Here is a 23551-nt window from a genome sequence, read left to right as displayed (position 1 = left end):
ACCAGCTCCATGTCCTGGTCACTCATTTACATCTCTTTCTTCTGGCCCTGGGTGTGTGAAGAAGAAGAATCCAGAAACCACCTCCCCGATGGCACACACCCAGGTCTTTACATCCGAGTGCTGCCCTCTCATGCTTGCAGGCGAGCGTGAGGCCTGGGTGTGGAGAGGTCGTGGGGAAGGTGGCTTCTGAGTCCCCGAGACAGAGTTGTCAGGGTGCCTGGCGTCAGGACACCTCCATCCGCCACACAAAGGTTTCCCAGAGAGAGCAGTAACAAAGGCCATGCTGAAGCCCCCGCGGATGAGTGCGTGTTGACAGCTTTGCAGAAAGGCAAGGTGCCCAGCCTTCGAGCAGGGTGGGGGCACGGCGAGAGGCATCTGACCGAGCACCAGCTCGCCTGGGCAGCCTGGGATGCAGCCAAGAGCAAGCAGGGAAGGAAGATGAAGACCCGACCCCCGAGCTCCCTTTGCACTGCATGCATCAGGGCGATGTAAGTCGATAAAATCCTACCCTGAGAAGAATGAGGAGAGTGAGCGGTGGCATTAATAGGCTCCAGCCATCACCAGCACGTGCCCACTGCACGAGGCCCTAAAATAAACGGGCCCCAGGAGCCACAGTGTGCAGCTCCAAACCGTCACTGGGTGCTGGGTGCTAGGGTTATCCACACCCCAGAGAAAATGTGCCTCCTGGAGCTGGATAGGAAACCAAGTATTTGAGGGGAAGGAGAGGAAATGTGAATAATTAATTGTCACGGAAAGCCTCTCTGCCTCCCTGGAGAAGCAGGGATGTTGCGACTGTGGGAGACGCTCTGCCTTTATCGTATCTATTACACGTCTTCTCGGAGGGCCTCAGACCGCACCTGTTCACTTAGGGTGAGACACAGACCAGACATGAACTGGGCAACAGACGGACTTCCCCAGGGCCGGTTAGAGGATGGGAGCTATTCACAAATTTACAGGTATTACCAAAGCTGTCAGATTCCTTCCCGTGTGATCATACAAAGTTTTTTTTTGTTTTGTTTTGTTTTTTTTTTTGGATAATGTAAAACAAAAAGCAGCTCTAAGTAAAGCACTGTAAGAGTCAGGCCTTCTATGAGGCAGAAGGTGTACTATGAATCTGTGTATTTGTTACATTTCCCCCCAATATTTCACCTCTCTTGTATATCCCTTGTCTCTTATTTAGGTATTAGGAAAAAATGGTTTTTTTTTTTAATAGAAATTTCTCTTGAGAGAGAGAGAGAGAGAGAGAGAGAGCGAGCGAGTGCGCAAGCAAGCATGACTAGGGTAGGGGCAGAGAGAGGGAGAGAGAATTCTGAGCAGGCTCCGTGCTGTCAGCACAGAGCCTGATGCCAGGCTCTAACTCGTGAACCGTGAGATCACGACTTGAGCCGATATCAAGAGTCAGATGCTTAACCGATTGAGCCGCCCAGGTGCCCCGGGTCTCTGAAGTTCAAAAGATAACAATTTAGACAGTAATAACCATATATGAAGCTCTTATTTGCCAGACACTGTCCTAAAAGCTTTACATATATTATCTCATTTAGTTTAAAACAATACCATGATAAAGGTGTATTCTCCCCACGCTGCAGGTGAAATATTCATGGATCTGACAAGGGCCCACCCAGAACAGGGTCTCCGTGCTCTGCACCTATGCGCTTTCTCGCTCTCTAGCTCACCGTCCTTGCTTTGCTTGGCTGGGCCCTGAAAGTGTGGCTCAGCTCCTTCAGGCAATGCGGCAGGAGATTCTGCCGTGAATGGAGGAGGACCATTATGCCTGGGCAGTTTCTGGCAATTCCGGGCCTGCATGGACACGTTAAGCTGGAGTCTGGTAAAGTCTGGGCAGGGACTGAGGTCCTTCTGCCTGTTGACGGACATCCTGATGCCGGACCTCCCACTCAGCTGTCTCAGTGCTGCCTGCACCGGGACTCCTGCCATCCTTCGCACCCGGGGGGCTTCACCCCATTCTTGCCTGTGCTGTCTCCCACTGCCTGGAGCCTGCCAGGCTGGCCCTCCTCCCAGAACTGGCAAACTACTGTGTGTCCCCAAAGTATTTCCTTCCCAGCAGCAGGTATGTCTAGTTCAAAGTCCGGATCTCTCATTTCAAAGGCAAGGCCCAGCCAACTCTCAGGATACAAGTTCAGATGCCTCCTTCTAGAAGTTTTGGACGATGGCTGACGTCTCTGTCATTTTATCCACCATTTATCACCGACAACTTACAATACAAATCATTTACTGAACCAGGCAATGTTGACTGAACACCTACTCTGTGCTGGGCACCGCAGGATAGTGGGGAACGAAAGACTTTCTGCCTTCCTGGAACTTATAATCTAGTGGGGGAGTCAGAGCAAGCAAATATAGAAGATGAAGTCAGGCAGCTAAGTGCAAGGGACAGACACTTCACGGAGCAACCTATCCTGAACGTGGTACCGTAACAGGTTTCCAAGGCAACAGCCACAACCAGTTAGCATCACCTGAATAGACTACCATGTGCCATTCTAGTGCCACAAGAGGCTAAAAGAATCAGACCAAGGGCACCTCCAGCTGCTGCCGGTTTAGGGAATTTGGCCCTGGAGCTTGCCTGGACATTTCTGGAACCGCATATGCAGGAGGCTGAATAAACTCCTTATTTGCATTTCTAAAGCCCCTCTGTGTGGCACTGAGCGGTTCAGGGACTTGGATCCTTGGTCTGGTCAACCAGACCCTCATGACCGAGTGGCAGAAAACCCAGGTGAGACGGCGGATCGGGTGTGCAACAAAGGCAGGCCGGGCGCAGGCGGACGCTGGGAAGAAAAATTAGGTCAGGAAGCGGGAGGAAAAGAGGCTCCAGGGTGACGAACACAAAACCGACTCCATTGTCAAGTGCCACAAAAGAGCCAGCCTCCCCCCACTAAGCTGCCTGGTCTTCCCGGGAATGCCTGCCTGAAGTGAAGGCTCTCAGAAAGGGGCTTCCAAATTCCTTCTCCAGAGAGTCTATTCATCCCGAATGTAATGAATAACCTGCCTTCATCGTTTTTTTTTTTTTTTTTTCTTTTTTAACAGTTTTCCTTTAAAGCTAGTTCCTCAAACCTCTGAACTAATGAACAAACTGAAGCAATTCCCTTTGCCCCTGCCAATAGCTAAGATAAAATCTCAGGCTTTCTCAATCCTTAGTAGTTTTAGGATTTTGACAAGGCTTTTGGTTGACCTCCAATGCTGGGCTGTGAAAGTGGCAAGGCTGACCCCAGTGCCAGTGCCAGCCCCAGCCGAAGCCAAAATTAGAGGCAGGGTGGGAATAGCGAGAATCTGGTGGCAACAAGGTGACACGCAAGGTTTTTTAACATTGGGGATCCGAATAATGCAGATAAAATCGTGCTCCTCTCGGGGCACCTGGGTGGCTCAGTCGGTTGAGCGTCCGACTTTGGCTCAGGTCATGATCCCACGGTTCATGAGTTCAAACCCCACGTCAAGCTTTCTGTGGTCAGCGCAGAAACCACTTGGGGTCCTCTGTCTCTCCCTCTCTCTGCCCCTTGCCCACATTTTCTCGCTCACTGGCTCAAAGATAAACAAACATTAAAAAAAAAAAAAAAATTCTCCTCGGGGCACCTGGATGGCTCAGTTGGTTGAGCCTCCGACTTCGGCTCAGGACATGATATCACGGTTCGTGAGTTCAAGTCCCACATGGGGTTCTGTGCTGACAGCTCAGAGCCTGGAGTGTGCTTCAGATTCTGGGTCTCCCTTTCTCTCTGTTCCTCCCCTGCTTGTGCTCTCTCTCTCTCTCTCAAAAATAAAGAAAGATTAAAAAAAAAAAAAAAGTTCTCCTCTCTCAGCCTGAGTTCACAGTACTTTCTTGTAATTGAAAAATGGAATATAGGCTGAGGTGGTTAAGCCAAAACCTATATTTTCATTTGGCAGAGGAAAACAATGTGGAATCTTTCTGATCCTTAGGCCTTTTACAGCCGTAACGATAGCTGCCTGCCTTCTCTATTCTCACCATCTGCTGCAGGAACGATGTCAGGGATCTGGAAGTGTGGCACTGGCGTGCCAGTGTCCTGCTACACTATTGAGACCCTATTAAGGACACTGTTAAGGACGACATAATAGAGAAAGTAAGACAGGGTCTTTAGACACCCTGCATATTTTTTCCCCTTGAAAAGGAAATATGCATTTTATTTTGTACGTACTTCTAAGTTTCATTCTGAAATAAACCTCCAGATAGGAAGAAGAGGGGGAAGCAAAGGCCAGCCACTCACCAGAGAGCAACGACAAAGACCCTTTAAATTCCAACACAGCCTGGCATAAATTCTGAAAGGGGACTAGGAGGTTGCTAGGTCATTAGTGTGAGAAGGTAGAAAAGCGGTAGGAACGAGGGCCATCTCTTGATGGCAGAGTTGTTATCTAAGTCCTTACGACTGTAGTGATTTTGAAAGTTTATGAGAAGGTAACACAGGTCTGTTGCCCACCAAAGTCTGATGCTTAATACTGGACAAAGACCCTCGGAGTATAAAAGGTAAAGGGCTCGACATGACAGAAGCGATGCTAGTATTTGACACAGAATCCTTTCTTCTACTCAGGAATGTGCACTCGTTTTCAACGGCTTCATATATACCTTGTCATTTTCAGCAGTAGCAAAGTCATCCTGAGAGCCAGGAGCTCAAGAAAATTCTACAGACTGGGAGATGAGGCAGCAGGGCTTGCAAACAACGGGGTTAGGATATTCATTGTGTTTTGAGAGGTAAGTTACATCTATCACAACGGAACAGACAGAAGAGGAGGACGGTGACCAAAACCTACCCCAATGATTTGTTCATCAACCAACCCCAGACCTCTAATAACTGGAGCTGGTGGGAGAAGTCCTCACAATTATAGCAATTAAGACTTATTTTACAAAGGGATTTATTCTGGCAGGATGTTGAAAAATCAAACGTTTAGCTATTACAACCGTTTTAGGAAAAAGCACTACGTAGGTGCTCATAAAATATATCCTGACCGCCACAGGAGGAAGACCAGTGATGAGATCTGGTGCTGGCTTTGCTCAGGATCAAACTAGCAATGCAGGGAAGGGAGCCTGCGGACTTTTTTTTTTTTTTTTTTTTTCTGGTTTAAAATTTGATCAAATGTTCCACTGCTTGACCAATCTCAACATGATACTGACATGTTCCTGGTCCTTGTTTCCATTTCCTTAGAAAATATGTACCTTCCAACCCCCTGAAGAACGAGCCTACTGGACATGACTAGAAAATTAAAGATGGAGGAGGCATTTAGTCTAGCCTCCTCATGTCACAGATGAGGTCCAGCGACTTGCCCAAGTTGACCGGCCACTTAATGGCAGGTCTAGAAAGGAGCAGACATCTCTCAGACTCCCAGTTAGGGGCTCTGCTTCAGCTCTCCTGTAAACAGCCCCAACGACTGCACAGCAGGAGGACACATGTCCCTTCTGGAGCTCACAACCTCAGGAAGCAAGGTATTCACACATGACAAAGAGAAGGAAAACAAAGTGGGAGATGTGTTCTAACCGACACAGCAGATGAATTTTGGAGAGAATAACCAAAGTTCCCATTTACCACAATTTTCTTCTTGCCTTGTGGCCCTCCACCTGCACATTCGGGGCTGTTCATGGCTTCCAGGAGGGTGGGTGGGGGCAGATAGGCCCATGAGTCAAGTTCCTGAACTCATAGTTTCCAGATCACAGCAGAGAAAACAGTCTTGAAGGGCAAAGGCTCTCTATTGCAAGGGCTGGGGCTCTGGAGACAGAAGAGGCTTTCTGAGCTAAGAAAAGCTAAAAACCTAGAGCAGAGAGGGTTTTCCCCCTGCATCACCCGTGCCATGTTGCCAGAGTGGCCTTTTCAGCTCAGAGATTGTCAGGTTTGGGCTTCCGGTGGAAGGAAGAAGACTGGAAGGGACCTGACCGACGTCTGGATGGCAGAGGGTTTCCGAGAAAGGATCATGTACCGAAACTTCTGGGCCGAGGCCTGCAGGGGTGGAGGTCCCACAGCAGAGAGCACCGTGCCTTCAGCTGCTAGGCGTGAGGGCAGCTCAGAGTGAAGTTCAGCTTCAGTGTAAGTACAGTGGTTCTAGTCTTATGCCTGAGCATGTGACTGTAAAAATTCATAGTCACTGTAACAGGAGGTTCAAATAGAGTTCTCAACAGAGAGTAGAAAATGCGAGAATGTGACTCCTGAAGCATGCCACCTCATAGAAAGATGCGTCCAAGCTTGAGTCCAGGTTATCCGTGACCTACACACATTTTAGCCTCGCTGTGCTCAAGCCTGAGGCTGTGAAATAAAGACGAATCACAGAGGAAGCCCAGCTCTCTCTGCAACAGACAAATGAAGGACTTCTCACAACTGCTCTTGTTACAAAGGACAGAGAGGCCTTCCAGTCACAGGCTGCACTGCCTTTCTGTGCTAACAATAGTGGCAGGAGATGCCAGGTGAGATAAAAACAAGAGGGGGAGGGAGAGCAGATGGAATATTCCTTCCCTCCCGTAACTAGCGGGTCGTACAAAATAGACGTTTGATCGACGTGGAGGAAGGAGAGAAAGTTTACAAAGAAGAAACGAAGGAAGACGGGCAGGATCCTCTTTGCCTTCCTAACCAATTCTGAATATCGTAAGCTTGGTACGACCTGGCTTTTTGCACAATAGTCCCCAAACACTTCCAACTTGTCATAACGCCTGTGCAGAGTACTGATGGATTTGCTGGCTGTTCCTGCTGCTATGTCACAGTGGGAGTGTAATCAATACTGTACTTTTCAGGAGAAACACAGAAAAGACTTCAGGTTGCAGGTCTCCAAAACCCAAGAGTCTCCCCATTTATCACCGTCTCTTCAGAGCACTTTTGACCATTGTTATCGTGTGTGTATCCGTCAATATTGTTTTTCATTCACAAAAATCACAGTTTTTATGAGGCCCTGGCACCCTCATCCATGCCAGGGGGGGGGCGAGTGAAATGGTACCCCTGGAGAATGAGCTGACAGTAAGCATCAAAAGCTTTACATGCTTATAGCAATTTCACTTGTAGGAATTTATCCTAAGGAAATAATGAAGGATACACACAAGGATTTAGTATAAAAATACTCCTGGCAATGCTGTTTATAATAATAAAAAAGCCAACAACTGGGCACTGGTGAATGTAAAGAAATACAATGGAATACTGCACAAACTATTGTAGAAGTTTACTGACAACAAAGAAGTTCACATATACTTATTGAGAAAATTAGACTATAAAACTATACTATTTTTGCTAATAATATATAACTCTAGCAATATAGATGCTCAGAAAAAAATCCATAAAGGCAAATTACGACTGTTGGTTATTTCTAGATGGTAGCAATCTGAGTTTTCTTCTTTTTGCTAATATGTATTTTCTGAATTGTCTACAATGACGATGTATTATATGAGTAATGATAATTACTTAAAATTGAGAAAGCGCCAAGCATGTCAGGAAGGTGGGATGGAAACTACTCACTGCTGACTGTGTTCCCTCCCTCCTTGGGGTGGGTAGTCCGGACGACCCCGGTAGACCAGCTGTCCCTGAAGGGTTACTTCAGCTTCTAAAGGAGAACGTGGTTGTGAGAAGTCAGCCCCCATTTTTCCTTCCTATCCTGGACAGAAACTGACACCACCTCTAGGAGCTGAAGTCACACAATCAGAACTTATCTTTGGACCCATTGGACTGCACCCTATTTGGGGGGAAGCGGATGCCAGCGTAACAGAGCATCAAAGGAGTTGTTTAGGTGGTAGATGGTCTTCGCCGCTTGATTTCCTAATGTGTACCTTTGCTTGTCGCTTTTTTCTTACCAACTGCCAAATACCAGTGTTTCCCAGCCTTCCGGATTCCCATGCAGAGGACTTTGGCCGTACAGAACCCACACTGTCCAATAACGTCTAAGTGCACTGGTTTTCAGCTCCAGTACCCTCGTTCATCTCAGGCTTCATTCGCTAGTCTGTGATCTTACAGATAAGGCTGGCGCCTGCTTCTCAAAAAAACGAACAAACAAAACAAAACAAAAACAAAACAAAACAAACAAAAAAACCCCAAACACACATCTCTAGCTTGCCTGATAAGGACAAACTCTATGTTGTAAAACAAACTACTCAGGAGATAAGGACAAAATTCTATGTTTTAAAATGAACTACTCAGGAGAGGAACACAGTTTTCTTCTTTTAAATGATCAATAATCTATAATTTAAACATTTGTCAAGTGAATTTTTTTTCTCATGTAGATATTATACAAGTCCAAGAGTATACAGATTATGCCATTAAAAATCAGAATCTGAAAGAAATCTGGATAGACCATACCTACCTTGCTCACTGGGGAGATGAGCTAGATTAGTGCCCCTTAAGACTTCAGTACAAACAACTCACATGGCTCAGGGGGTCTGGAGCGGGGCCTGGAATTCTGCATTTCTAATAGTCTCCGGGGCGATGTTGAAGCAGTGGTCTGTGGACCATACTCTGAGTAGCAAGTTTTCCAGTTTGGAGATTTATGTGCTCTGCCAGACCAAGAATACCTTCTCTGGGCAGCTGACAAAATGCTGAGCGAGTGGACCCCAACCCGCGCCAGCTGGCATTCTGTGGCTCTCAGGCTGCGGCTAAGCCTCCACCTGAGTGGCTTCAAGACCCAGACTTGCCAAAAATGACGCAAGTGGCCTTTTCGTTAGAGTTTCCTGCAAGCTAAGTGGCTCCAGATCTAAGAGGAAGGTCCAGGAACATGAGCGTCTCAAACCAGGAGCCATGCTTGTCACAGAAAGCCTCGACGCTTGGAAGCATGAGAAGAGCCACCAACAGCAGGGCCCTCTCTCTAAAAGTCAGGGCAAGCTGGAAGGAGGCCAGAGCATTCCCAGGAGGAGGGAAGAAGCCTTAAGGGCTCTTTCTCACGTAGTGACAGGAGCAATGGCTGTAAGTGTACCCGGTGCCCATTGCCAGGGGATACAAGAGAGACTTCTGAGTCCAAGCTTTAATCCTACAGTCACCGTGGAAGGCAGAGCCACAAAGGAGGACAGAATGGACAAAGCAAGCAGACTATCTGTCCACATGCAAAACATCTTCATGATTTCCGATTGGTCTCTGCAGCCATGGCCACATGTCTAGGAGGGCTGTGTTATCAGGGCCACCAGCGTCCAACACAAGGCCACTCACGGAGACCTTGCCTAGGGTTGCAGATTCATTCCAGCTATGTGGCAGGTCACCCTGAATCTCCTTCGAGAGCAGTCCTGGACGCGAGCGTGCTTTTAATGCACACTGAAGATGGAAATCGTTCTTATTTAGGGTTCACTTCTGGATGCTGCAAAATTAAGAGCTCCCGGCTCAATGGAATGACCAAGTAGGAGTTCAAAACCCTGACTTTCCTCTACTTGGAAATAAGTAGAGTGTTTCTCCCATGCTTTGTTTTATGTCACCTGTTGGCTTTATGACAGTATATCAAACATCATTAGTATCACTAATGAGCCCCTAGGACACTGAAGATGTGGGAAATGGATAACAGTCGTGACAGTCTTGAATGAAGCTACTTAAGACACTTGTCAGATTAGCCCCACAGACCACATTACTATCCATAACCAACTTTGCCGACAAGGCCACATTCTGATCTAGAGAAAATTCGTGACTTTTCTTCTGATGGTTTCACTGCAATAGGAGTGTTTAGCTGGGGATGGACAGGTGGATGTTTTAGTCTCTTTGAAAAACTGTGTACATTGCCAACTTCATGCTGGTCACAAAATTATGCACAGGCAATGGCTAAAATTGTTCTTCATAAGGATTAATGAATAGATCTGGGTTTTTCCCGGATCTTAGGAAATAAGAGCCTACAGGAGCAAGCATTTATTCTGAAAATCATAATGGAGAAAGTATTGTACACAGAAGAAAAAAATGAAAACTATGAAATTTACCCATGGATCAAAGTTAAATTGGCTACCATCACCTTCTCTAAGATACTGACCGTCCTGATTTGCACAACTGGCTTCTTTAAAACATCCATCTGTCAATAACTTGTCTAACAAACCCAGAAAGAAAACAATGAATTTCATTATCCCAAGTCTGAAGTTAGCTCTTGGATACAGAGCCACGGATCATTTTTATTTCAACCTTCCCCACCAGCAACAAGTTCCACAGAGCACCCCATGTCCTTTCAGTGTATTGCCTTCAAGGCTCCTTACTTTTACTAATTAAATCGCAATGAGGCTGACCTTTCCCTCTGTGCTGAGGGGAGGCACAGATATGGCCGAAGACAAAATTAAAACGTGGGGTATTTTAATACCTTAAAACTTCAAGGAAATGATGAGACTATGAAGACATGAAAGGGAGAAGATGGTATTTATGTGGAAAGATGTGCCTGTGAGACGAGGCAGCCTTAGGAAGGGATAAGATGTCCTCGCAGACAGCAGGAAGGCAAGACCCACAAGCCCCTGTAGCAGCTCTAAACCAGCCACAAGGCCTTGTGATGAACTGAAGACGCCTGACTTTCCTATTTGAAAAATGCCTGGGATCACTTGACCCTTTTTCCTCAAGAAGAGATTGTGTCCAGAGGCCCGCGGCATCAGGTCACAGATATGGCGGACCCAGGAAAGCTAAGAGGACAGAACTCCACCGGACTTACAGCCTGTGGGAGCTCTGGACCAGCAGGGAGAATGCAGGCAGGAAACAGGGAAGCTGCCTGAGTCACTGGAAGGACAGAGCAGGGAGCTAGGAAAAGAAAGCTGGGGAAACAACAGGAGAGCAGGAATCTGAGGGCTGCGTGGGTTGAAGAACAGATTCCGTGACTCCTGCCCACCCCACAATGTGTCCCTTCCCTGCATACCTTGGTATGCGGTCTGAGGCTCAAATCAGCAGAACACGCTGTCCATGACCCTTTCTCCATAATTTCAGATACGGGGAATTCCTCAGGGCATTGCCAAGGGCCTCGGTATCACTTCAAAGGATCTTCTACCATTTGCATTTTGAAAAGTATGAAGTGGCACAAAATTGTGAGGCATTTCTGCTGCCACTGGCAGTTTATACGGTAAAGAGTTAATGACTATACCTGAATTGTGAGAAGGAGCAGTTTTAAGGCACAGATTAGGAGGGCAAACAGAGGAGGCTGTTGGAGAACAGTCTCCAATAAAGAGAACTAGTTAATTCTTTGACCCCCTTCTCCTGGCATTATCCTGGGGCTAGAGATCCTCAAGAAACGTCACATTGTCCTAAAGATACCATTTTTAAGCTCCCAACGTATTCTAAGAATAATTCTCCAAGTCTGATTATAATCTTTATTTGAATGAAAATATTCAATCATACATGATGGGAATTTCATTAGCATTACCTGGCACAGTTGATTTTCTTCTCCCAGCATAATTATTGTTTTTATTTTATCCTGTTTATAAATTTTATTTAAATCACTTAAGAATGCAAATTGTACATACTGGCTTGATGATCTTCTAACCAGTTTTCAGGAAAAACCACCTAAAATTCTGGGAGTATAAATCAAATTCATCCTTCCTAGGAAGTATTGTGATTTATTGAGATCTGAGTGTTAACAGTGTATTTCGTTTTGTAGAAAGCACGAAGGAAAAGCTTGTCAGCTCTGTCAATCTAAAAAAGGCAAAGGGACCCACTGCAAGTAGAAAAAAAAACTTACCCAAATTGACATTCACCCCATTTACAAAACTATCCATTAAAGAAGCCTCCTCAGCTACTTCCCCAAGAACTGAAAGTGACACCAAACACATTCAATGGAAATGTGATTCTGAGATCCTTGAGGTCAAGGGAAAACAGAATGCCCAGTGAGCCGCATGCCCTCCCTGACTCCATTCCAGAAGTAGGATGTAGGAGACCTAAGTCCCACGCCACACCACTGCTTGACTACTTTGTCTTGGTGATGACCTTTCTTCTTCTGCCATCAGGGGCAGGCAGCATGAGGAAACAGCCCCTGCATTCTGAGGGAAAAGAGGATACCTAAATAGCAACCAGTGCCCTCGGAGGAAGCTTTCCTGCCAATTCTAGCAATGATGAAACCCGACCGTGGACAAACGGACTCTAACCCTAGCTCAACCCACGCAAGTTCTTATGCCCTGTGAACTCAGGAATGAATGGATAAAAGAGCATCATGTGAATGTTGAACAGGAACCACTAGAAGACAGAAAAATCCATTTCCTAACAGTAAATGGTTAGAACCAAGGCTCAGATCCCAACCAGAAATCAGAACTGAGTCATTCAGAGAGACTGCCCAAGGGCAAGGGAATGACGATGAGATGCAGGGTCATGACGACAAGTGGGAACTGGGACCAGTCAGCTCTGTGGGTCCTGCCAGTCACATAGAGGGTGTTGGCACAGGTGGGGCTGTGACAAGGAGCGACCCTAGAACTGACTCCTTCAGGATGGACAGTAAAATCTTTCTACTCAGTCCTCTGAATGTGATTATCTCGTTCATGGGGAAATGAGGTTTTTAACATCTACCTGGAAAATACTTTTTATTATTAGAGCACTGTCAAACTTATGTTTTTAAAGGACAGATTTAAGGCTTCAGACTTAATTTTTTTTTCTTTTCAGAAAGGGCCCACTCTGTTACCTTTCACTGACTGCTAAAGGGGCCTTCTCCTACATCTGGGTGTGGCCAGGGTTTGTGCTCCTGGCTGGGAGGAAAGACAGGCCAGGCAAACACTAGGCAAAGACAGCCAGGGACCCAGCAGTATCCACTCACCCCTTCTTCCTGCCCAGAACAAGGATGTGATGCCTGTGGTAGAGGCAGCCATCTTGTAACTCTGAGGCAACCCTAAGGACAGAAGCCAAAAGCCAAGCAAAACGATAAAAGAAGCTTCCCTATCAGACCTGCATTGTCTCCTCTGAGGTTTTTTTTTTTTTTTTTTTTTAATGTTAGAGGAAAACAAACCCCTACCTAAGTCCTTATTTTTTCTCTATTATTTATAGCCAAATACATTTCCTAACTAAAATATGAAATGCATACACATCCTCACTTACCTAGAGGTCCCAACACTGAGGACTGAGGCAGGAATCACCAAACGTTTAAAGAGAAAAGGAAGAGCAATAAACGGCTATTGATCCCAGTTGCACTGAGAGAAATTCCAACTCAGAGATCGCAATTAAAATAATGGAGAGGAAAGCGTCCCAAACCAAATTACCGGTTTCGCTGACAAGAGAGGTGCTTTGTTGTGACCCAGAGGACTGATTTGAGAGCTACGAATTGAGCAAAGGCTTTAGGCAAGTATTTCATAAAAATCATTCTTAAAGAAATGTAGCTTCTGGGCAAAACTGAGTGGAATGAGAATGGCAGCGTAGAGAGAGAGAGTTCAAGACAGGCTTCCCTGGTTTGTAGGAATCCAGAAGCTTCTGGGAGGGAATGCAAATCACTGGAGCATTATTCTCATTATTACTAATGGTTCTTAATAACTAAGGGGCAATGTTGGGTCTCCAGTTGGCTGAAATGATCACAGATTATTCGCCGCAGTTATACTAATAACTAAATATAATTTGACACTAAATTACAATTCCAGAAATACAGCTTTCTGCACAGTCTCTTATTGCAAAGGAAAACTAAGCAAGAACATCAATAAATAGAATAATCCAATTAAGTGGCCTTCCATTTGAGTACTATTTAGAATTGAGGCTTAACAGGGAAGTAAGACAGGAAAAACGATTCAGTATTTACTGATTCAAATAATCAGGGCTTTTATTGTAAGACAATTTTTTGTTATTTTAAAATAGGTGTTTAATTAATCTGAATGGCTTTGGTCATTTATGTAGTGATCCTAATCACTGCAAATTGTTCCTAGATATAAGGCCTAATTTCCCATGAGTAGATTTACTTGTAAATTAGCGTTTAATACAGGCATATTTTTCTATGCTTACAGTGTGTTTATAAACATATTCCCAATCACTTCTTTTTTTAACCACATAGGACAATCACCTATGACATCTGTCTGCAGATACAAAACTACAAGGGAGGACATTGACCCAACAGATGAACCGAGGCCACCCCATGCATGCTCTGAGCTGTTAGCCTTTGGGCTGTAGGTTTTTGATAAATGTTTGTTGAATGAATGAGTAACCTCAGATTATTCAGAGAGGCTGTTTTAGAAGCATCCGTCCTAACGGAGCCTAGGCTACTTCCTCTAGACTCAGTTTCCAAAGGGAAAGTAGTGGCCTTAACAGAAGAATCACCCAAGGTATCCTTGCCAAAGAGCATGATACGGGATCCTCTGACTCTGAAAGTTGGGGCTTTTCCTGGAGAATTTAAGAACTAGTTAGTTCTTAGAGCTAGTTAGTTCTGAAATCAAGGTACAATTAAATTCTCCAGGAAAAGCCCCAACTTTCAGAGTCAGAGGATCCTGCATCATGCTCTTCGGCAAGGATACCTTGGGTGATTCTTCTGCTAAAGCATGGGTTACACAGGTAGGTGGGGCTGAGAGGCCAGTGCTGAAGGACATTTAAACCATACTTACTGCTGGTGGAGGACATGTGGCTGTAGTCAGACCTGAAACACAAAACCTTGGTGTTAGTAGGATTAGACATTATTTTTCTTTATCCAAATGATTTCTTCATGCCAGAATTTTAAAAAACAGTCTTACAGTGTGGTAAGTAGCCATTTAAATGTGAGGAAATACCACAAATCAAAAATTGTAGTGCAGAGGGATTTTGTGTAAAATAAAATTACGTCTGAATGTGAAGGCAAAAATTTAAAGGCATTTTATTTTTAAAAAATTTTTTTAAATGTTTATTTTTCAGAAAGAGAGAGTGAGTGAGAGCGAGAGCACGCGTGCGAGTGGGGTAGGGGCAAAGATGGGGTGGGAACAGAGGATCCAAAGCGGGCTCCATGATGAGAGCAGACAGCACAAAATGGGGCTAGAACCCATGAACTGAGAGATCATGACCGGAGCCGCAGTTGGACACTCAACCGACTGAGCCACTCAGGCACCCCCAAAGGCACTTCAGAAAGCGGGGTTCCTTCATGTGGTCTCTCTGGATCTCCAAGATGGCAGACCAGCTGGGTCCTGAACCATCTAAATTCACTGGCAAATTTTTGAATGGAAGCTTATTTTTCTGGGGAGAAGGCTCAAAGTTTTCAACACATTCTCAAGGGGGTTCATGATTCTCCAGAAGGTTAAACCTCCGCAAATGAGCACCCTTCAAGTTAGCTCCACACCACGGGGAAATGTTTCTTGGCTGCCATCAGCAGAGCGATGATGGAACCTGGCGGCAGCAGTGTGAAGGGACCCTGGCTCGTGAGGGCTTCCACAATCAGGGTGTGGCTGGCCCTCAGGAAACACAAAGGCACAATGATGCTTGACTGATTTCAGTTCCAGCTGAGACGAAATCCTGCTGCATATTAGAGTAACAGGATGTGGGCTGTGATAGGGAAAGGGAAAAAGGCAGGGCAAGGGCCAGGGTGAAATTACCCATCAGTTTCTAGGCTGAAAGACCAGCTCCTGGCACTCAGCCTCTGTGAGAATGGGAATCTGGCCAAGGATCTGCCTGCTTAATCTCTATGAAGTTTCTGCTCTACTTGTGTGGCTGGGAAGCCTTCCCTCTCTGGCAACGTATATGGTATAGAAGCTCTTGGTTTTCTCCCCCCAGTGTCCCAAAGTCATTCTCAGTAGAAAATTAATCTCTCAAGCACGTAGGGATTTATTATGCAAGTGGTAGTTAGGGGATATGGTTATGCAAATAAAGTAGTTAATTATGTTTAATTTTCTACATACACCCTCCTTTTATTTACTTAGTCTCATGTTGCCTTTCTTAAATTATCCAATTTTCACTCTACTGACTTTGTTATCACATCAACAAAGCATATACAAAGCTTCAAAAAACATCACAAAAAAGCACACCTCTTACCCGTTGAAATAACCTACATCTCTCATGCCAAATGATGCACTGATTTATTGGTAGAGGAACAAAATGGAAGGAAAACAGCATGTAGTTTCCCCTTTTCAAATGAAATGCTTTAGCAGTTACAGAATCACTGAATTTTAAAGCTGGAGAGAATAGCAACTACTAACATTTGCAAATCCCTTTATGTATTACAAACTGCATCCGCCTACATCTAATCCAAGTTTTTACATTCCTGGTTAGGAAACTAAACTGATACTATTGGCGAGGAGACCAGGAGGTGAGCAATGATAGGGACTTGAAGTACGAGGGCAGGGTGATGGCAAGACAGGAGCTGAAAGGTGGAAGGATTGGCTGGGGCATGGTGACACGCTGGCTAAGGAAAATGCAAGGGAGGACGGTCAGGATCATTAACCCCAGTGTTGGGGCATTAAATTCTTTCTGGAACCAGGGGGACTAAATTAACTTTAGGACAAAACTTAGAAATCTAACTGTAGGGCCGCCTGGACGGCTCAGTCAGTTAAGCACCTGACTCTTGATTTCAGCTCCGGTCCTGATCTCCCAGTTTGTGAGATTGAGCCCCATGTCGGGCTTGGCACTGACAGAGCAGAGCCTGCTTGGGATTCTCTCTCTTCCTCCCTCCCTGTCTCTTGCTATCAAAATAAATAAACTTAAAAAAAAAAACAAAACAAGAAATGTAATTGTATATGAATGCAACAAATGGTCAACAGGCATTTTGCAACGACCAAACAATCCCAATCCAATATGATCATCTTAGGATGGTCAGGCTTTAAAGAAATTTCATGACAATTCAAATGAAACATTCAATGGCAATGTGTGATTGGACTATGTATTAAAAATGTGTATTTTCAGCTAGGATTTTCCAAATACTCCTGAGGCAGATGCGTTTCACAAATGCATACGGGCATGCATGCAGATGGATGTGAATGAAGAATGGAATTTACATGCGACATCTATTTCGAGAATCTTAAGGTATAACGGCAGTATTTTTAGGCTAGGTGCTTGTGTAACAAAGGTCCCGGCCGTGCATCTCTCTGTATGTAGTTCTTGTGACTAAAGGCACCGCCTGGGTCAGGCCTGACAGCTGGTCAGTCTCCTGACTGTCACTCTCGTCTCGCTCCAGTTCCTTCCCCAAACAGCAGCCAGTCTTTGGCGAAGCACAAATCTGATCCTGTCATTCTCTGGATGAAGCCCCAGCTCAACAGTGTACCACATAAACCCCTCTTTCCATGAATGATGGCCTCTGTCCAGCTCTGCAGTCTCATCCATCACCCCAACCTCCATCCCTGTCCACCATCAAAACGGAAATCAAACAGGAAGAAAAGTCACCTAAAGACTCACAGTGCTCTCCAACCGCTGATCCTGTTTATGTAATTTGTACACAGTTGCCATAATGATGGAGATACAATTCTAAACTGCTCTTTTCACCAAATACCGTCACGACATGTTGCTATAGTTCCTGTAATTATAATTGTAAAGTGATGTACTATAATTTATTCAACCATTTGCCTGTTGTTTGCTATATGATTGTTTCTGATTGTTCACTTCTGAAAGCACACAGAGATGAGATACTCATAAATATAGCTTGAGATTTACTTTCTTTTCCTTACAAAAATTATCATGAGGGGAAACAGGAACTGAGTCAAGCTATGGGCACTTTTATAGCTCATAAAATACATTCCAAATAACTCCAAAAGATTATTTACTGCAATTATTATATTGCTGGTGAAAGACAAACTGTAAAGCTTAAAACAATTTTGTGCTTAAAGAGGTTCAAAAAGTTTCAGCTAATGACTACAGTTCTCTGGAGGGGCAGATAATCTCCAGTTTTTAAAAAATTTTTTCTTAATGTTTACTTATTTTTGACAGAGAGAGACAGAGCATGAGCGGGGGAGGGGCAGAGAGAGAGGGAGACACAGAATCCGAAACAGGCTCCAGGCTCTAGGCTCTGAGCTGTCAGCACAGAGCCCGACGCGGGGCTGGAACTCACGGACCACAAGATCATGACCTGAGCTGAAGTCGGACGCTCAACCTCAAATGAGCTTTTTTAAGGTAGGAGGGAACAGTAGTGAATCCTGTTTCTTGGTCTCACATCCTAAGAATTGATCCACCTGGTTTTGCACAAGACATTCAACTCTACGAGAATAAAGCATGAAAGGAGAACCCATGAATTTTAGGAAGAAAATGTATGGGCACATGACACAGATAAGTAGAATAATGCAAGGATTGTAGATCCTCACACATCTGACACATATAGGAGACACATTTGCAAACATTACATTTATTTGGTACCTGTGCCAATAATGACCAGAAAGTCAGATGCAGTCCCTTCACTGCAGTTTACTTACAATTATACATATAGGGATTATATATAAAAGGGTCTGCACTTAAGACAGGTTATCACTGTCAGCAGCCATATACCTTCTTAAATTCTCTTTTCCAGGAAAATCTTGGCAGAAGAATTGATCTTGGCATTTTAGTAATATTGATCTTGAGGTTTCTCTAAAACATCAGCTCAGTGCATTATGGATCTCATCTGTTAGCTCTCAGTCCATTGAATTAGATGCCATGGTAATTTAGAGCTAACTAGCCCCACCTTGAACACAAATATAATAGAGTGCCTAATAGATCCTGTCTTCCCTGCAAGATTTCACCTTTTACTGTTCTCTAAACCTGTCCCATCTTCAAATGTATTCCCCCTAACCTTTCCCATTCACCTGCTTTATCAACAGTAGACCTGTGAATTGTTTGCTATCTCTTAAATCCACTGAAATGCCAGGTGGAGGTCACCCAAAGGGTATGGTATGACCCTATGTTTTCAGAAGCTCAGTGACAGGTGACATGGAAGTGGAGGTTCATTAGTGCGAGATCAACCTTCTGAATGAAAATAATCCAGGGCGCCTGGGTGGCTCAGTTGGTTAAGCATCCAACTTCACCCTAGGTCATGATCTCATGGCTCATGAGTTTGAGCCCCGTGTCGGGCTCTGTGCTGACAGCGCAGAGCCTGCTTCGAATCCTCTCTCTCTCTCTCTGCCCCTCCCCCGCTCACCTCTCTCTCAAAATAAGTACACAAACGTTTATACAGTATTAAAAGTATAATTTATCAGATAACGGTCATATTTGAAAGAGTGTCTCAGAAGCCAAATCTGGGAGACACCACTAATGAAACACCCGTTGTAAAGCATTTGTCTCACTCTGTGTCTTTTATTTTGGTTTACAACAACACTGCCTGTCCCTCTGTTAAGGGATTCTGTTTCTTAAGATAGTTTCTTAAGATAGTAACTGGCTTGCCAGTTTTTTTCTAACGAAAAGTACACAGAAGCACAAAGCTTGCTTTCACGTGCATTTGGAAAAGGAGAGCTTCAAAATGACATCAATTGCCACAGAAGAATACTAGTTTGCCTTTAATCTTGGCCTGTACTAGGTGGGTCAGACAGCAGAGATAGCATTTCGAGCAAAAGACAATGCCTGAGCAGGAAACGAGAATTAATTGCAGATCGATGGCTCTTTGAGAGGCACGAGGTGGGAAGCAAGCTGGAGACGCAGGCTTCCATTTTAGGCCACTAACTAGTCGTGCACCCTCTGAACCTCCATTTCCTCCTCTGTAAAATCATAACATTTATCCTATCCTCTCGCAGATGTTCTGAACGATGATCAAATTTCTTAGGGCATTGAAAAACATCAGAGCATCCACTGCGATGAGTATAAAGAACATATGATCTTGAGGGCACCTGGAAATACACATTTTTATTAAATACAACTGTAAGTTTGTCATTTGGAGTGTTGTTCGTAACAGCAGTAATAGCATGATGAGAAATAACGTACTGAGGGTTCACTTACACCAGGCACTGTTCTAGGGGCTTTAAATGTAGAGGCTAATTCTCACAAGCACCCTGTCAGGTGGGTACTTTTATCGTCATCCCCGTTTTACAGCAGAGAAAACTAAAGGCACAGAGTTGAACCCCAGTAACCCGACTCTTTTGACTGTCACTTTTTAAAAATATTTTTATTTGTTTTTGAGTGAGTGAGACAGAGCCTGTGAGTCGGGGAGGGGCAGAGAGAGAGAGAGAGAGAGAGAGAGAGAGAGAGAGAGAGAAGGGGACAGAGGATCAGAGAGCCCGATGCAAAGCCTGAACTCATGAGCTGTGGGATCATGACCTGAACCGACGCTGGAAGCTTAACTGACTGAGCCACGCAGGCACCCCTGATTGTCAATGTCAGAGTGAACAGCACAATGTGCCCACCGGCAGTTGGGACGCACAAAAATTCTTAGAGCCTTCTCTTTGATCATGCTGCCAAAAGGACTGATAGCTCCGTCGATACCTCCAAATCCCTTGCTCCTATGTTTTGTTCACACTGGCCTGGCAATAGGCCTTCTCCCCCCAAACCTTGATGATCTCAACCACTCACCGTCTCCCTTACTGCCTGTCCCTAAGGAGCTGACCACCGCTTCAGGAAAGTAAATAGCAAGGTGGAGCGGTACCTTCATCCAGTCACAATCACTGATCCCAGTGATCCCAGGCGGGTTCTCACTCAGCGGTGCCCAAACTATTTCAAACCTCCATTTTCCTGGGGCCCCTGGGTGGCTCAGTCGGTTAAGCATCCGACTTCGGCTCAGGTCATGATCTCGCGGTCCGTGAGTTCGAGCCCCACATCAGGCTCTGTGCTGACAGCTCAGAGCCTGTTGCAGATTCTGTGTCTCCCTCTCTCTCTGACCCTCCCCCGTTCATGCTGTCTCTCCCTGTCTCAAAAATAAATAAACGTTAGGGGCGCCTGGGTGGCACAGTCGGTTAAGCGTCCGACTTCAGCCAGGTCACGATCTCGCGGTCCGTGAGTTCGAGCCCCGCGTCAGGCTCTGGGCTGATGGCTCGGAGCCTGGAGCCTGTTTCCGATTCTGTGTCTCCCTCTCTCTCTGCCCCTTCCCCGTTCATGCTCTGTCTCTCTCTGTCCCAAAAATAAATAAAAAACGTTAAAAAAATAATAAAAAAAAAATAAAATAAAATAAATAAACGTTAAAAAAAAATTATTAAAAAAAACCCTCCATTTTCCTGAGGGAGGGGGTCGCACCTGCCTGGAACAGAAAGCCATCTTCCCCGTCAGGTTGTAAGAAGAGACGGGCCTCCCCTTCTATGCAAAGCCCATCTAACCGAGGGGTCTGAAGTCCAACATATCTCTACCTTTTCAGAAAGTGGACGTCACAAACCATCGGTTTTTCTGTATCTCTATTCTTTCCCTTTCACAGAGTCTTTTCTATAAACACGTATTTATAGGAGACCGATTACTGCCTATGTTTCAGGAATCCTTCCTGCACCCCCTCTACCCTCCTCCTGCTACGGCCTCTCCTCACCCCTCCCTGTCTCGGACACAGCACTCTAGCGACCTCCTCTGAAGCACGTTCTGCTCCCTCCTGGAGTCAGGAGGAGAGGACGTGGCTTCCGCCTCCACCACTCCTCTACTCCATCCTTCCTTACCTCCGTTTGAGAAAAAGAGCACCTCGCGTTCCTGCATCTTAATGCACTTCTCAGTGGCACAGCTGATGCCTTTCCCTTCTTCCCCTTGGCCTCTAGGAAACCACATTCCTCCTTTTCGTCCCCATGCCTACTTTCCCTTAGGCCCCTTTATTAGCTCCTCCTCCTTCACCCGCTTCTCAAGGCTGGTCTTAAATAGTACCTGCTTCACAGCGTTGTTGAAGGATTACATAAAAGGCTCAGCGCAGTACCCAGCATGGAGTAAATGCTAGTAAGGGTTTGCTATTTACTGCCTTTAGTTGATTTAAATCTGCTCCCAGGACTGCAACTGCCATTTTTAGGCCGACGGTTCCCCGATGCAGTGTCATCAGGCTGACCTCCTAAGACAGATACACTCAACGGCTGGCTCATCACCTTTCAGACGTCTCCCAATACCTCAGACACAACATGTTGAAAATGAAACTTCTCCTACGCTACCCAACTTCCTTTGGAGGGGATCACAGGCTACTTCGAGCATCTGATGAAAAACCAGTCTCTTCTCACAAAAAGCCACAAAGAACATCATTTTGCATAAAATTTCAAACAATTCATGGACCTCAAATTAACGATCCCTGCCCGAGCATATGTGTCACTTGAGCTGAGTCTGGAATGAAGGTAGAGTTTCACCCGGTGGACAGGCATGCCAGGTGGAGAAGGGCATAGCTGGCGAAAAGGGTGGCCCGGCAAGGAATCAGAAACACCTTGCTCATGTGGCTTGATGCTGAGTACGAGGGCGGTCCTGCCGAAAAATAAGGCCAGAGAGACAGAGGAGGACCCCGTAACACCAGGGGGACTCATAGGCCAGTCTAAGCTCTTTGTTATAGATGCCAGAGCCGCTAAAAGTTTGGAAGGGAGAGGGAGAGAATCAGGTTTGTATTTTAAAAACAGTCATGACAGCAAACACGTATTAAGTGCTTTCTACATGCTTGGTAGATAGTCTCGACAGGTAGTTTTAGGAAAGCGAGAGAGGGCTAGAGGGGGCAAACTCTGCAAAAGCTAGGAAACTGCGAGCGGCTTTTTCATCACCAAACCAAATTTCAGGAAATATATGACTATGTGGCCAATGCAAGATTACTAACTCTACATCAAAACTCTTTTATTTCAGTGCATGCCATTTTACTTTGATCTTTAGCTTAAGGATGCTACTAAGGCCATAAGTAAACAATTCTATTCTGTTACAACTACACACTTCAGTGACAGAAGCAGTGAACAGAAGTTCTGGTGTCCGTATGTTCAGCAAGCCCCTCCCAGGAACCCTGGCAGCTGTCATGTTGTTCGAGGGGATCCCAGGGAGTTGTCACTCCTGGGTCAGGGCCTCCCCTCCACTTCTCCGGGACAGAATCTTTGGGGAAAACACCTGTCTTAGGTGAGCTTTGTAAACTGAAAATGGATGAACCTGTTAGTGCCTTATTTAACCCAGCTGAAAACGAGCTAGTTTGTTTTGCTTTGTTTTCTTCTTCTATTCATGGCCTAGCTAACTAGGAGCAGAAGGGAAAAAAAAAAAAAAGCCAAGGATCTTCAATTAAAGTTGATAAATGCCTTATACACTATGTGTGGGGGGAAAAAACAAGCGAGTGCAGTGTTTGGAATCAGGTTACTTCACCAGAATGTAACTGGGTTCCACAGTGAGCCATAAATGATTGCAAGTTGGGATGACAGGGAAAGCCCATTGCTGTAGGGTGTAAGGTCCCAGATTTGGGCTAGGAATGGGTGGAGCCTGCAGGGGCTGGGTCCGCAGGAGTGAGTGCCTAGGAAGCCTAACCCCTTGTGCCCATTCTGGGACTGGACTCTCTTCCTGTCCTCACAGGGCTGCCAAGCCCCGAGATTATAGTCTAAATGTCCTCAACTTTCCAGGAATGAGGCTTTCTGTAATCTGGGCAGCTCCAGCCCACCCCCAGGGTTACTCCAGAGAGGAAAGGACATCCTTTCCTCCTGGGTCAGAATTCGCATCCTGGACGTTTGCTGACTCTGCACAGGGAAATCCTCTGGCGATAGGAGCTGGGTGGAAGCATTTACAATGACATTCATCTCCTTAAAGATACTCGGTCTTTTGTCCCACTCAGGAAAACCGTGTCGTTGGGAGAAGGCTAATTAGTCCCCAGAGATAAAGGTCTGGGCTACATGTTTGAGTCCGATGAAGCTGTTTCTTTAAGCAGGGCTGGATCATAGCACCATTTTCACCCCACCTGTACCCAAGGCTGGGACAGGTGCGCAGAGAGAAGTTCAGCG

The 23551-nt window shown here is 45.4% G+C and overlaps 1 protein-coding gene across 2 annotated transcripts in view; it reads right to left on the bottom strand.

Moving 5' to 3' along the window:
* Positions 1-23551, bottom strand: part of FAM124A (family with sequence similarity 124 member A) — a 99995-nt gene that overhangs the window by 75523 nt on the left and 921 nt on the right. The window contains exon 2 of one of the 2 annotated variants that reach the window (XM_078433957.2): positions 14411-14442. The exons of the other annotated variant lie outside the window; for it this stretch is intronic. Within the exon in view, the coding sequence (XP_078290083.2) occupies positions 14411-14442 (32 nt within the window). The remainder of the gene's footprint in view (positions 1-14410; positions 14443-23551) is intronic. 2 annotated transcript variants of the gene reach the window in all.

This window comes from Panthera onca, chromosome A1, assembly GCF_046562875.1.
Source record: "Panthera onca isolate mPanOnc1 chromosome A1, mPanOnc1 haplotype 2, whole genome shotgun sequence".
In the NCBI taxonomy this organism is placed as follows: Eukaryota; Metazoa; Chordata; class Mammalia; order Carnivora; family Felidae; genus Panthera; species Panthera onca.
This window is presented reverse-complemented; position numbering and strand designations above follow the sequence as displayed.